The sequence below is a fragment of the Salvia hispanica genome, chromosome 4, assembly GCF_023119035.1.
Source record: "Salvia hispanica cultivar TCC Black 2014 chromosome 4, UniMelb_Shisp_WGS_1.0, whole genome shotgun sequence".
NCBI lineage: Eukaryota > Viridiplantae > Streptophyta > Magnoliopsida > Lamiales > Lamiaceae > Salvia > Salvia hispanica.
The window spans coordinates 2515989-2529865 of NC_062968.1; the positions used below are offsets into that span (position 1 = coordinate 2515989).

Genomic DNA, 13877 nt, shown 5'->3' on the forward strand with positions numbered 1-13877 from the left:
CTAATAATTAAGTTTGTAATCTTTCCATCTCATTTATTGTGTCCATATTTTTGAGTGACACATGATTTTAGAAAGAGTTATTAGGTAAAATAAAAAAAAATAAAAAAAAAAGAAGAAGGTAGTTTGATATTTTAATGATAAGAGAGAATAGAGAGATTTATTTTTAAATATAAAAAGTAGACATCTAGAAAAGTATAAAATAAAATAAAAATAAAAATTGAATATCTTGAAGAAAGTATAAAATAAAATAAAAATAAAAATTGAATATCTTGAAGGAAACCGAGGGAGATAAGATTTATGGGAATAATAGAATGGCCAAAGAGAAAATTACAATCATTTACTGATTAAGATGTTTCTCCAATATACATGCAATTTGTTTGAAGACACATTTCTCGATTGCACTTTCAGCTTAATATAATTCTGTAAAAGTCTATCGTTAAAAATAAATACTTAATATATATATGCTTCATGGTTGTATTTAAGGCATAATTTATGCCAATCATGATAAATCGTAAAAATTAAGAGACAGGACTAGTAGTCATCAATTTATTTGTTCAAATATCACTTGCATGTATAAAAGTACTATTGATCATTTATTTATAAGATAATTATTTATTTTTATAGAAAGCATCATTTGCTTTTATAAAAGTGTGAAGGTTGCATTTAAGAAAAAATATTACTTATTGTCATACTTTATGTGCATGATTTCATTTCTTATTATTAAAAATTAAGTACTCTATTATTTATAGTTATTTATCATTTTCATGAGGTGGGGTGGAAGAGAGGGTGCCTATCCGCATCATTTGAAATGACGATAGAAAACAGACAAATTGTAACCAATTAAAAATAAAATATTGAGAAGAAAATATTAATCACTTGAAATTTAAGATTCACACACAAATGTGAAAATCTGACGACCAACAGCATTAATAAATAGTACATATTACCAACATTAATAAACCCAAACCTAATACTCCTAATTACCAAGATTGCATTTTTACTCAACAGGGCAAACCAATTAATGACCATAATTGATTTTAATTACTCACTGATACGACTCTTTAATATAGATCATAAATAGGAGTAGTATTTTACTCTTATGAACAACTGACTTTAAGGAGTTAAACTATCTCAACCATCACAACTTGAATGACACAATCTATATATGTATCTAAATCTATGGTAAAAGAAGAGACAAATAAATTTATGGAAAATAGCACATTATATTTATGGCGTGGATAAAATAATTTTGTCGCAATACTACATTTGATTAGAATATTAAAAGCTATTCTAAAAACGGAATTAATTTGCGCCCAAAAAATACTAGTACTACTATTTTGGATCAAGAATATATATCGGTTTTCCAATTTATCTGTGGGGAAGTTTTCAATTTTTTATATATAGTAGTAGAATAAATGATCAAAAAAACCGATAAAGTTTGATCAAATTCTATTATCGAATAACTTTAAAAAGTTATCAATTATATCATAGCTTTGACCTTTTTCTTAATTATTCCATTGGAAAAAATTTCATCATGCTACGCTTCTGAATTTATCGACGTAATGCGTAACTAAATATATTAAATGTCATCGTTTTAAATAGCCAAATGTTTTGTTCGCATGTTTTTTTTATTTGTCAAAGGCATACATAATTTCCCTCAAATTATAGATTATGGGATAATGGAGAAATTATAATATCAAAAGTATGATATAATGAGTCATTTTTTTAAGTTGTGAAATATACCAGAACTTAACTAAAAACTTCATGATTTTTTTTTATCATTTACCTTTTTTATAATATGAGATTGGGCTATGAAATTGTACACATGAAATAATGTATGCACATATACAACAATTTAAGAGGCTAAAATCCATTTACATTGATTCCACTACTCATCAAATACCTAAATTACATTTATATACATGTTGTATAGGTGAACAACAACCAGTACAACTATAAAGTCCAACGAAAATTTAATCACTCTTTATAGCATCGATCGTCGAAATTAAATCCTGGCTAGTTACAACATAAATGTTATTAATCATGACATTTAAAATCCATCTTTGAGAAGTTTGTTTCTTGTCTAATTTCACATGGACCACAACAACTACCTAATAATGAATTGTTTTCCTTAAGAGCTGTCGAATTAAGTAAAACACATCTACACTACCTCCACCCATGTTTCACCAAATCACTACTTCAATGGTTTGTTACACTATTATATTCCATTAAATGATACTCGATCTAACTCCCACTAGATCCACATTCATTAAGAAAAAAGGCTACATGATAATCGAAATATGCAATCGACAATCATGTAAATTAATTTGTGAAATTAGTTAATCGAGTCGGCTCATCGGATCTCAGTCAATACTAGGGCAAAACAAGCCGATTCCATCATAAATTTTCGACCTTAATCCTTTTCCTTATACTTTCTCTGTCTCATAAAAATAGTTCATTTTTATTTTTTATAACTTCTCTTTCTAATGACGTGGGTCTCATTCCCTATTTATAATATTTCAATTTATTTCTATATCTCTTATAAAACTTTATAAATTGTGCATTAAACTCGTATCATCATAAAAAGTGTCTATTTTTATGGGACGGGATGATAAATCATCAATTTAAGTTGGATTGTCATCACTTCATATAAAGTTGGAAGAAACTACAAAATGAAGTGATGGAAAGTGGGTAATGAAAGAGACGAGTCAGCCACATGCATTCTTAATTCGAATTCATACACTTTTAGTTGGAAATAATTAGTCAGTGGATACTGCTTTTCATCAATCAAGAATATAGTAAAATATTTGCTGCCCCTCACCTATTTTTCTGCCAATCTAATTTAGTGTTATTTTATTTTAGGAAGTTTTCTGCTGATTCTTTATTTGGAGGTAGCTCGACTTAACTCAAAAAAATTTCAAAATTTAAATTGAAGCTCTCACTGAATTCAAAACATTATAAGTACTAGTGAAACACAATCCTTAATTTTCTTCTCAACTAAAGCAATTTTTAAAAGTTTCTTAATATTTCATTTTGTGTCGAATTATATTAATAAACTAGATCGGAATAACTTTTTCTCTGTAAAAAAAGAGACAAAGACAGGTGATCAATCCGAATCATGGGGATCTGAACGAGTTATTCTTAGAAGTTTATTGGAGAATTAATTAATAATTAATGAATAAATCAGATTAGATAGGACATATATAAATGCGTATTTGATATAATTAGAGAATTAAGTAATGCAATCAAACTCAGTAGTAGTGAAGAGCACATGATTTGTGAAGAATTAGTCTGATTTTAGCTATTTAAATAATCTGTGAATTAAATCTGGTCGGCTGTCGGACGCTTTGCTGTAAAAATTAATTAAGAATGAGAATAATCGAATTTTTGGCTAATCTAGTGATTGCAAAAGATAAAAAAAAAAGTAGCTAATCAATTGAATTATAGAACAAAATGATTGTGAATTAAATTAGATCTATGTAATGGTTTGTCACGGGCTCCGACCAAAATTAATATTGACAATTCTTTTCCGAGAAGCTAAATCTTCGGTTGTATTCTCAATTTTATTTCGTATATAATTTTATTCAAAGGGTAGATAGGTTCAGTGGCGGTGGCCCCCTCCGTGCGACTAATTTTCTCTTATACGGACGTAAAATTACCATGCCCGTCCCCTCTGTTTGCCTCGACGTTGCTCCAAAAATCGAAAAAAATTGTCATTTTCGCCCTAAACTAACCTACTAATATATATTTCGCCCCCTGCGTCTATGAATCCTGGATCCGTCACTCGTAGATTTAATGCTCGATGAGATCTATAATTAAATATGTCAATGTTATAGAAGGCGGCGTAATGGTACTATTTACAACGTTTACATTTGATGATCATGCATCGTGATGTTAAAATAAAATTCTTATAAAGAAAGCTAGGTGAAAATTAACTGTGATATTTTAATCCGTAAAATTTTCTTACTTTAAGTAAATATCTCTCACTTCCATGAAGAACTAATAAATAAGGGCTTAGTCATAGACTCCACCCATATATATTAGATTAAATCAATATAAAAATTACTATTTTTAATATGTACTCCTCTTTTTTTTCTCGAACCATCTTCTGCAGCCAAGTTTTACATCCTTCATTTATTTATGCAATTCCAAATTTCCAATCATGACTCAATAAAGGCGGTAGATAAATTTTCACAATTTCGATATTAGAAAAAAAAAATTAAAGAGGTTGATTGAGGGTTAAGCTCCTTCGAATCCTCCATTATGTGTGTATCTGCCTATGTCCACTCATTATGTCGTAAATTGGAGATGAAATAAATTTAATAGGTAAAAATATAATAAAGTAAAATGATGAATAAAATAAAGAAAGATTAAAAGAGTTAATTTTGCCAAAAGATAATTGTCATTTACATCTAGACATCCAATAAAGAAATACTCTCAATTAACTTTTTATTGAATAAGAAACAAAATGCTCAAACACTATCAAATGGTGACCTAGAAATTCAAATTGAACAAGAAAAAAAGAAACTAAGCAAGCCACAATATATACTACCTTGCTAGCATTACACAAAAAGATCAAAAACAAAATGAAGGATTTAAGAAGCCAAAATGGATCCATAACAACAAACCAAGAACATAACAGACACCTCAATACCAACTAAACTTAATTATATGGCATTTAAGTACTTGGTTAGAAAACAATACTAGTACTCCCTCCGTTTCTTAATAGTTGAGTCGGAACTTTTCGGCACGGAGTTTTAGAAATGAATGTTGGGTGTGTTAAATAAATAGATAAAAATGTAAGAGAGAAGAAAATGTAGAGAGAATAAAGTATAAATTGAATAAAGTAGAGAGAATAAAGTAAGAGAGAGTAAAGTAAGAAAGAGAAAAAAGTTAGTACCATATATAGAATTGACTCAACTATGAAGAAACTTCCCGAAATAGAAAAATGACTCAACTATGAAGAAACATAGGGAGTACTAAATATTTTGAAGATAAAGGGTCAATATCATACTCTAGATAGTGTTGACCAAAAATTTATACAATTCTAATAAACAAAATAAAAGATGCTATTCATATATATTGTTGCCAACAATATGTCTTGGTATAAGAGGTAGGAGTATATAAATAGGCACCTGCCTCTTTTCATTCTTTTTTTGAAATATGGGATCAAAAGATGGACCCAACCCAACCCTTTTCACCCAACTTTTCTTGATTTTAGCCATTATTTTCATCTATTACACTAGAAAGGATCCATACAACTTTTGTGATGCAGTGTAAAAGTCACATTCAATACTTTTATATTGAAGTCACATTCTTTCCCAGACAATTTTCACAATTTATGGAAAAATATAAAGATATTCTATTTAATATTAAAAATTTATCATTCTATTCAAAGATACAATGAGACCATTATTCTTCGGTGGATGAGGATTGACTGATAACATCTGAAATATGCTACAGTTTGTATTTTTTTTTTTATGGTTCAGATAAAGCACTTGCTTTGTTACTTTCTTATTGCTGTTTACGTTTTGAGTTGTTATCTTTCTTACCCATTTTATACTACTACACTAATAAAGGAACCAAATTAAAAGGAAATAATTAAGCAGTTTTTATAGTTGGAAATATCTAAGGTTTTCAATAGCCTCCGTTACTTTAATGCTAAATTGGGACGCCAATTTTTAACCCTAAATTGAATGAGAAGATCTCATCACATGATTGAACATGTAAATGGGTAGCAATTTCTTGGCACATGACATTGCAACGTACCAATGAAATGTGACCACCATTATTGGACAATTACTAGGATTTAATTACAAAACTGTGGAGGCAAAAGATATGCACATGATTAAAACAATTACTGGGTATTACTTTCCTCACATATGGAGCATTATATTTATACCCAAGCAAGGTTATAAATATTGAGACATTGGCAGATAATGGGTGTTTTTAAAAATGGATTTTTGGAAGACAAAATACTTTTAGGAACGTGCCATGTTATGACTATCCATATTAAGCCATGAAATTATTATATGGTAGTATTGTATACGGCATATGAGAGATCACATGACCCTCAGTTTTCTTACATAGTAGTATTAAATTATATCTATGAAGTTGGTTGAATTATTGTAGGGGACAAATGTATTTTATGAGATCTAAAATATTGAATTTTATAATGAAAAACCTAGGTAGTATTTGATAGTAAGCTTCATTATTTAATACTACAAGCGTCATGAGAGGTTAATATTACGTACATCTATAGGTACATGGTAACAATAAAATTAAATATATTTGGCATAAGTCCTCGTTCCCTAGGGTGATAAAGTAAAATTATGTTTGACTATATAAATTTTGAATGCCATATAATATTACTTAGGAATGTCAATGGGGTAAATTGTGTCGGGTTAATAGTATTGAAATATTTTTCTGACTAATCCTTTATAAGCCTAGAGTAAAAAAAAAAGTGGTATTTCTTTTATAACATATGATATGTCCATAGTCAAAATCAATTAAGCTGTTTTATATTTTTTGTGTGTATACATGCATTTTGGGGCTGTTTATATTGATTTTTTGTGTAAATGTTTGCGTTTTTAGGGGCTGTTTTTTGGATTAACCTTTCAACAAACATATTAGACTTATTTAATTACAATTCGCACTATACATTATTCAACTAAGCATTAATTACAATTCGCATAAAATCATATTCGCAAATGGTTTCATGCTAATACAATTAGAGTGTAGGTCGTAGGGTCATATTCTAATGTTTATAGCACCATAATCCAAAATTAAGACCAAATCTTCACTTTTAGATTTTAAAATGAGTGGATGAGATTAACTCTTACGAATCTCAATAAATAGTAGACAAAATATCAACAAAAGGGTAATATCGCCATTATGTTATCATATGATAATTTTCGTGAATGTTTTTTTATATCAACATAGTGTATTACAAATATCAACAATATGACATAAGAATATCAACACTAGTACAAGAAAATATCAACACATATTTATAGAGATTTTTACATGGTTTTATTGAGATTTTTTGATGCATTTGTTGATAAAAATCTGTTATCAACATTTACGAAAACTAAAATAAAAAATATCAAATTTCATCATCCGAACGTCGTTGGAACATATGCAATTGAGATCTCGTTGGAATCCTTATAAAATTATCTTTAATTTGATATATTTTTTGCGAAAAAATAATTTAAATCGAGAGAGTTACGTAAATTTAAAGTTTTAAGATGATTTTAATGAGATGGAATTGACATTAATACCCTCTAATTTTATTTATTAATTTTCTTAATTAAAAATATAATTCATGTCAATTATTTCAAAGATCTTCTAATCTAATGACTAAGATTTAATTTTAGTTTGGGATTGCTAATTAGTTAACAATGGATCACTCCCCGTAGCTCTTACATGGAGTACTACTTATATTTTAGATTAAATCTTCTCGGATTTCTTAGTCGGTTTTTTATCGACTCACAACAAGTCGAAACATGCACAGGGTTAGAATTCTATATATATTTTGAATGTGGTTGTCTTTAATTCGTTATTCTCATTATCTTCGGTCAAAATTATTGTTTCTTCGAGAGAGAACCCTAATCTCTCGAAATTTTTCAACATTCCTTCTAATCATTGTCTTTAAAGTAAGTGGACTAGTCTAATATCCCTAATTGTATTCATTGATACAGTATATATATACTAGTAATATGTTTTAAAAAAGATAACTCAATCATGTATGTGCACGGGGTGGTGTACTAGATATAAAATTTAAAATATTTTGAAAACTATATTTTTAGTGAGAGCGTAAGATATACTATATGTATAAAGAACTTTTCAAATGCATGAGCCATATCACATTTAATTTTTTTTAAATTAGTGAGAATTAAGAACACTCTTCTTAGTGCTATTTTTGTTTTTGAAAGCACTTCATCCCGTGATCATCGGCTATTTTTATTTTTTTATTATTTTATTGTACTTTTATGACTGAAAAAAGGTAAAAGAGAAAATATTAGTAGTAGATGGATTTCACCTAGATGAGCCATCTTGACATAAATTAAAAGTTGGGTTCATGCACTTGAAAAGATTAAACCACTCGTGTGAGATTAGATTAGTGGATTCTTGAATATTATGTCCTACCACCAATCATACTTTATCATAATATTCACAAATGAATCATTCATTTTTGGATTGTTACGACGGCACAACATATGATTGCTTATTCTTCTTCGTACTTGAACAATTGAACCTTTTTTACCAACTCACTATTTCAAGTACCGGTCTAATCTACAAAAGATAGAGAGAATTCATCAAAGTAATAATCACAGTCAACATGTAGAAAGATAAAAGTAGATCATATACATGAAATAAAGCATGAATTAAGAAATGAGGAATTGAGGATTAAATTTACATGTGCAAGCCCTAGTTATATTAGTATGAAATATTTTGAAGAGTATTCAAAAATAAAATTGTAAGGGTTTAGCCCAGAGCAAATAGTCTAATATTAATGTAAGTTTGAGTGTGCATCAATGAACCCTCACAGACTCACTGTGACATTAGAGCCAGTTGCCAACAACCGGAAGTTTACAGATATTAGTCTTGATTCTACATATCTTGGGCCGGGGCCAAGGTTCGTATCAAAGTAGGTCAGACTCCCCTCATCCAGAGCTCCACTTTTTGTTGGGGTGCAAACCACATCCCACATCTGAGAATAAGTAAAGTTGCAAGCAATATATATAAGGACTACTGCAAGTCTATCTATCAAACTTGTCACAAAGTATACAAGATTATACTAACCTAAGGTTTAGGTGTGGATCGACAAAACCCTCACAAAAATATTAACAAATTCATCGAGTTAAACAATAAATTTATCCTAATTAGTTCCTACCGGCCTAAGAGATTGAATATTAGGCCATAAAATTTGTACACGATGTAAGCATCTAATTTGTGATCACCTAATGAAAGTTTGAATACTATTTTGACTTGGATAATTTGTTCGTATTAGTTGAGTCTATATTTGATCAAGATTCTAAACTTGGCATCTATGATCAAAGGATCGGCCTGTTTCATGATTTATGTATAAAATAAGGTTTATTATATAGTTTAGGGTCTACATCAGGGGTCAAATCATCATCCTCTTTTGAGGCAGATGTCATTATGTTTCCTTAATTTCTGGGTTGTGCTTCACTAAACCCTCTTTTGGCAAATTAATTAAGGTATTATGGGTAGAAAGCTGAGAAATAATAAAATGTAGTATTAAAAATATCTTAAAGTCTGCACTAATACAAAGAAGCTTTTTAACCTTTTCTAAAATCACAAACCGTGACAGCTTTAATTTGGTGATTTGGAGTCAAATTTAGAGTGCGCTAGTTACTTTACTTTTCACGCTAATTAAAATGACAATACGTGACACCGTGACATTACATATACAACAATATTATAAACATTACACAGCAATCTATAGATTGTTGTATAGCATGTTGGATATTGCTGGCCGAGAAAAATTGTTGTATACAGTGTTGCATATTGCTGGCGTGTTTTTACCCCTTTTTTTTTTGCCACTTGACAGCTTATTATTCGTCCACGTATACAAATAATTGGTTAGGAATGGTGGTATGGTGTTATTTTAAGATACGGTGAAACCCTAATACTCTACTAACTATACCTCTACTTTACTTTTCATACTAGTAATTATTTTATTATATTAATTACTAATTACGTATAATTCGTGTACCGAAAAAGGAAGAGAAATTGCAAATAAATGGAAAATACTACTATATATTGAAAAGTATTGGGCTGAGATGAATCTCCCGCTTTTTATTAACGGCGCTATGTTAGTTAAGTAGGCCCATGACATTAATGGAGCCCATTGAAAGTAATGGCCATAATTTAATTTTCTGGTGAGCCTTATCACTTTTTAATGGAAAATTATTTTTTTCGAATTAATGATCGAATCTATCCAAATTTTATTAGTTTTACTAATTTTATTTCCACATTTGAAACCATCAAAATTTTTAATAATTGTATCGCTTGTATCTTAAGTTTTCCAATTTATCAATTACTACACCACAAGTCTTTTCAACTTGTATAGATTTTTATTATCATAGCATAAGTGGTGAAAGAGAAAGATGACTAAATCAACGCTTTTTTGCATTAAAAATAAAAGAAATTCGGGAAAGTTATAGTACCAGATGATTTCAGTTCAGTTTGCTTAACAAAGTTTTGATTCTTTCAGTTTAGTTCTTTTTTCAGGCCAAAACGAAACCAAATAATCGAATTCTCGTCCCTAGCAGAGGATCGGTATCTTGGAAAATTCACAATATTTCCAATAACTACGAATTGGAAATACGATCAACAATATTATCATCCAAAAACATTCAGGACACGCTACAGTACACAAATGCTAATAGTGAGCTAGAATTAGAACAGTGCACAGCTTCAGATGCTACACTGACAACCATTTCGACATGAATTAGCTCAAATTTTGATTTCAGAGAAGTCACGGTCGAAGCCTCAAGATTTTCTGGTCTATACTACATTCTCTGTACTTCGGAAAACTTTTCAATATAATCCAACTCCAAGTTGTGTGTAAAAGAAACACGATGTAGCTTGAAGCATAGTCGTGGTCTTACCAAGACGATGTCATTGTCACCTGCCAAAGCACTTCATAATAGTGGACATCAATGATGATGAGAGGAATTTCAGCCCAGCTGATCCACCGGGGAAGTAAGAGATACCATAGTATGCTAGCGCCATGACCTACATGCAATTACTCAACTTCATCATTTTTTCGTATTAGAGGAGTTACATTGTTCCCCCCGTGGGGGGAAGCAATCCAGTTTATCAAATCTAAATACCAAAAAAAGCATTTCTAGAAGATAATGAAAGATTGTAGTATAATGCAAAAGTCTTATTACCTGAATCACGGAAAACAGCACAGAGAGAATATAGCTATGAAGCACCATAGAGACATAAATGGTTCCCATCATGCTTCCAATGAACCCTAACGTAAAAGGAAGCCTCTGATGAAAAGAAAAAAAGAAAGAAACATGACAAATACAATGTTAGAGAAGTGCGCATAGAGAAACCGTAAAAAAAAGTTAAAAACTTATGTAGTAGTAGTTTTGTGATACCTCCTTTGATGACATATGGTTAAACTGATTCTTTGGGCCTCTAAGGGCGAAAAGGGACCCAATAATGAAACCACACCCAACAGTAAAACAGATCGCAAATTTCTGAGGCACCAGAACAATCACTGGAAGAAATAAAGTGAATGCTATAAACACAAAGAAAACTCCACTGGCCAGCAGCATCCCAAAATACACGAGTGCTTTTCCTGAAGGGATGCTACTCGTAGCGGACTGGAGATTCCCTGGTAACTCTCTGACTCCTTTGGAAACCCTGGACAAGAAGATTGCACTTTAAGATGAAGAAAAGAAGGTATAGAAAAGACGTCTCCAAACAAATAGACAATCTACTAACACATGTAAGTTCTAACAAAAGAAGCCACGAGATGATTAGTGACAGAGGAGAAGATACAATTTATTGCAGTGTTGCCATTATAATCTTAAACATTTAGTGACAGAGGAAAAGATACCTTGTCCCAGATCCTTTTTTTCCTAATATTAATTGTAACCTTGGGATATACTGTAGAAACTATGCAAAAACAACTAAACAAGATGAGCTATTTTTATTTTAAAATGAAATGAGTGGACAACTACATATAGGTGTTTCTCATTGCATAAGAAATGTGTATTCCTGACTAGCTAGCTAGAAAACAGAGTATAGATTTCCCATGAAAGTCCAGGAATCCAAATCCCATGTGCAATATATTCAAGGATCAGAAAGTCACAGTAATCAACACTTGAATAAATTGTCCAACTACACCAAATTACATTTCAACCAAAATCTTTGAGCCACCCACTCTAGCTCCAACTCCCTTCTCGATAATCAAGGCTACAAACCTTGATAACTAACTATGTCGATGTTCCTCATATGCACACCTGGAAAATCTATTTTTGGATTCAGATAATTCAGTCCACTTAGTTTCACTATCTTCTGTCCTACTTAAGCATAGTTGTTGGTTGTGTACAAGTTAATTGACTTATTAGATAGAGGTAAAATTCTTTTCAAAACAATAGTTTAAGATTTTACCCCAGGAATTCAAATGCTTCCAAAATAAGAAAAGGAGTGTTTCATTAGTTATCAGCCATGATCTTGTTAAAGGGATGATTATGCATATGGAAGAAGGGGTAGGCTTGGTACACAATTTTGGGTCGCCATATGGTAGAAAAGGGTCCTGGGGTTGAAATCAAAGAAATGCATGATAAAACTCTGTGGATAATTCAAGATAAGAATGTCTTCATATGTTATAAGAAGTTCATAGCAAGAAATGTGATTTTTTTCGACGCTCATATCTGAATGTACTTAAGTCCCACGGAATTACATGAACTTAAAAACTTGGAATCATAATGAAGCGGGCTGCAAAACAATGAAAATTGGAGAGACTGAATGGATCACTAAAGCTCTTTATAAGAATATTCTTTTAAACTCGAGACTATCTTTACGAGGTAAATGAGTATAATCCAAAATCCTATAGAGCATGATTCTCCAACGAACAACATACTCCTTCAATTTTAATTTAACCAGTCTAATGTCTATAAGATGATAACTCAAAATTAGATTAATACTCCCTCCTATCCCAAGGTAGTTGAGTCGTACTCCTTTTTGGATTGTCCCAAGGTAGTCGAGTCATTTCCTTATTTGGCAAAAGTTTTTCTCTCTCTAATATTTTACTCTCTCTTTCTCTCTCATACTTTATTTCCTCTCTTACTTTATGAAACCGCGGGAACATGGATGCTAATCCTCATCAAATTAATTGAAAAGCATCACACAACAAGATCAATCTAAAGGCTTCATGAAGTCCTAACAGCAGAGGTTGTTTATCAAAGACCAATAAGATTCCAGCTGAATCACTGGCATACGAATGCTATATATGTTACAACATCAATAGCTGCATAATCATATTGGTATATCTTGAACAGCATTGAAAAGCTAACATATACACTTTCTCCACCTTGACAGTCGTACAGAAAATACAACTTGAAGCTAAAAGATCCACAGTCCATTACTTTTTTATCAGTCACTAAGACTAAGATGCCACAAACTTCAATCAAGCGAGTTCAGCAGTAAGACTTCACAGTTCACATTATAAATAGGAGAAAACATATGTCCGATCTGCACCTGCCAATCGCACTAACAATACTACAGCATATATCCTCTAAGCTAAATGAATTGGTGTTTCAACACCAGAACTTCGCCCCTAATTCATGTGGTTGAATAACTTTAAACCTAGGCACAACCATTAGCATAATCCACAGGATTACATTGATAATAATAATCAGTAAAGTATGCACAACAGCACAAATCTAATAATTTGGGGGCGGTAAAATAAGATCCACTCTTACACGTTGAAAGTGCCGGAAACGGTGTCGTTGGCGGAGCGAACAGCGGATTCGATATCGAATACGCCGGCGAGGGCGCCGCCGGTCGTCTCATCGGAGGATCTAGTGGAGGCATACGAATTCCAATCGGCGAGCAGAGATGAAGACGACGCTGTCGCCGGCTGAGGAGAATTTCCGTTATCGGCAACGCCACCAGAAAACCAGTTCTGCATTTTTTGAGTGAATATTTTTTGGATTTACAACTGATTTTGACTAAAATTTGTGCTCTTTCTTATCATAAGCTTCTAAAGTTTATGATCTGAAAATTGAAATAATAAAATTAAAATTACTCAATCTTAATTGTTAAGCGAGACACACTACACTTCAACTACAATGGGCCCAACAACTCAATTTCTTTGTCTTTTT

The 13877-nt window shown here is 31.2% G+C and overlaps 1 protein-coding gene across 1 annotated transcript; it reads right to left on the reverse strand.

Annotated features, from left to right (window-relative positions):
- Nucleotides 1-10277: 10277 nt before the first annotated feature.
- LOC125218836 (protein transport protein SFT2-like) lies at nt 10278-13775 on the reverse strand. Its single transcript, XM_048120612.1, has 4 exons — nt 13476-13775; nt 11142-11409; nt 10926-11030; nt 10278-10767 (listed from the first exon to the last, which is right to left on the reverse strand). Exons 1-4 carry the CDS (start codon nt 13682-13684, stop codon nt 10657-10659), a joined length of 693 nt encoding a protein of 230 aa, XP_047976569.1. The 5' UTR covers nt 13685-13775; the 3' UTR covers nt 10278-10656.
- Nucleotides 13776-13877: the final 102 nt, after the last annotated feature.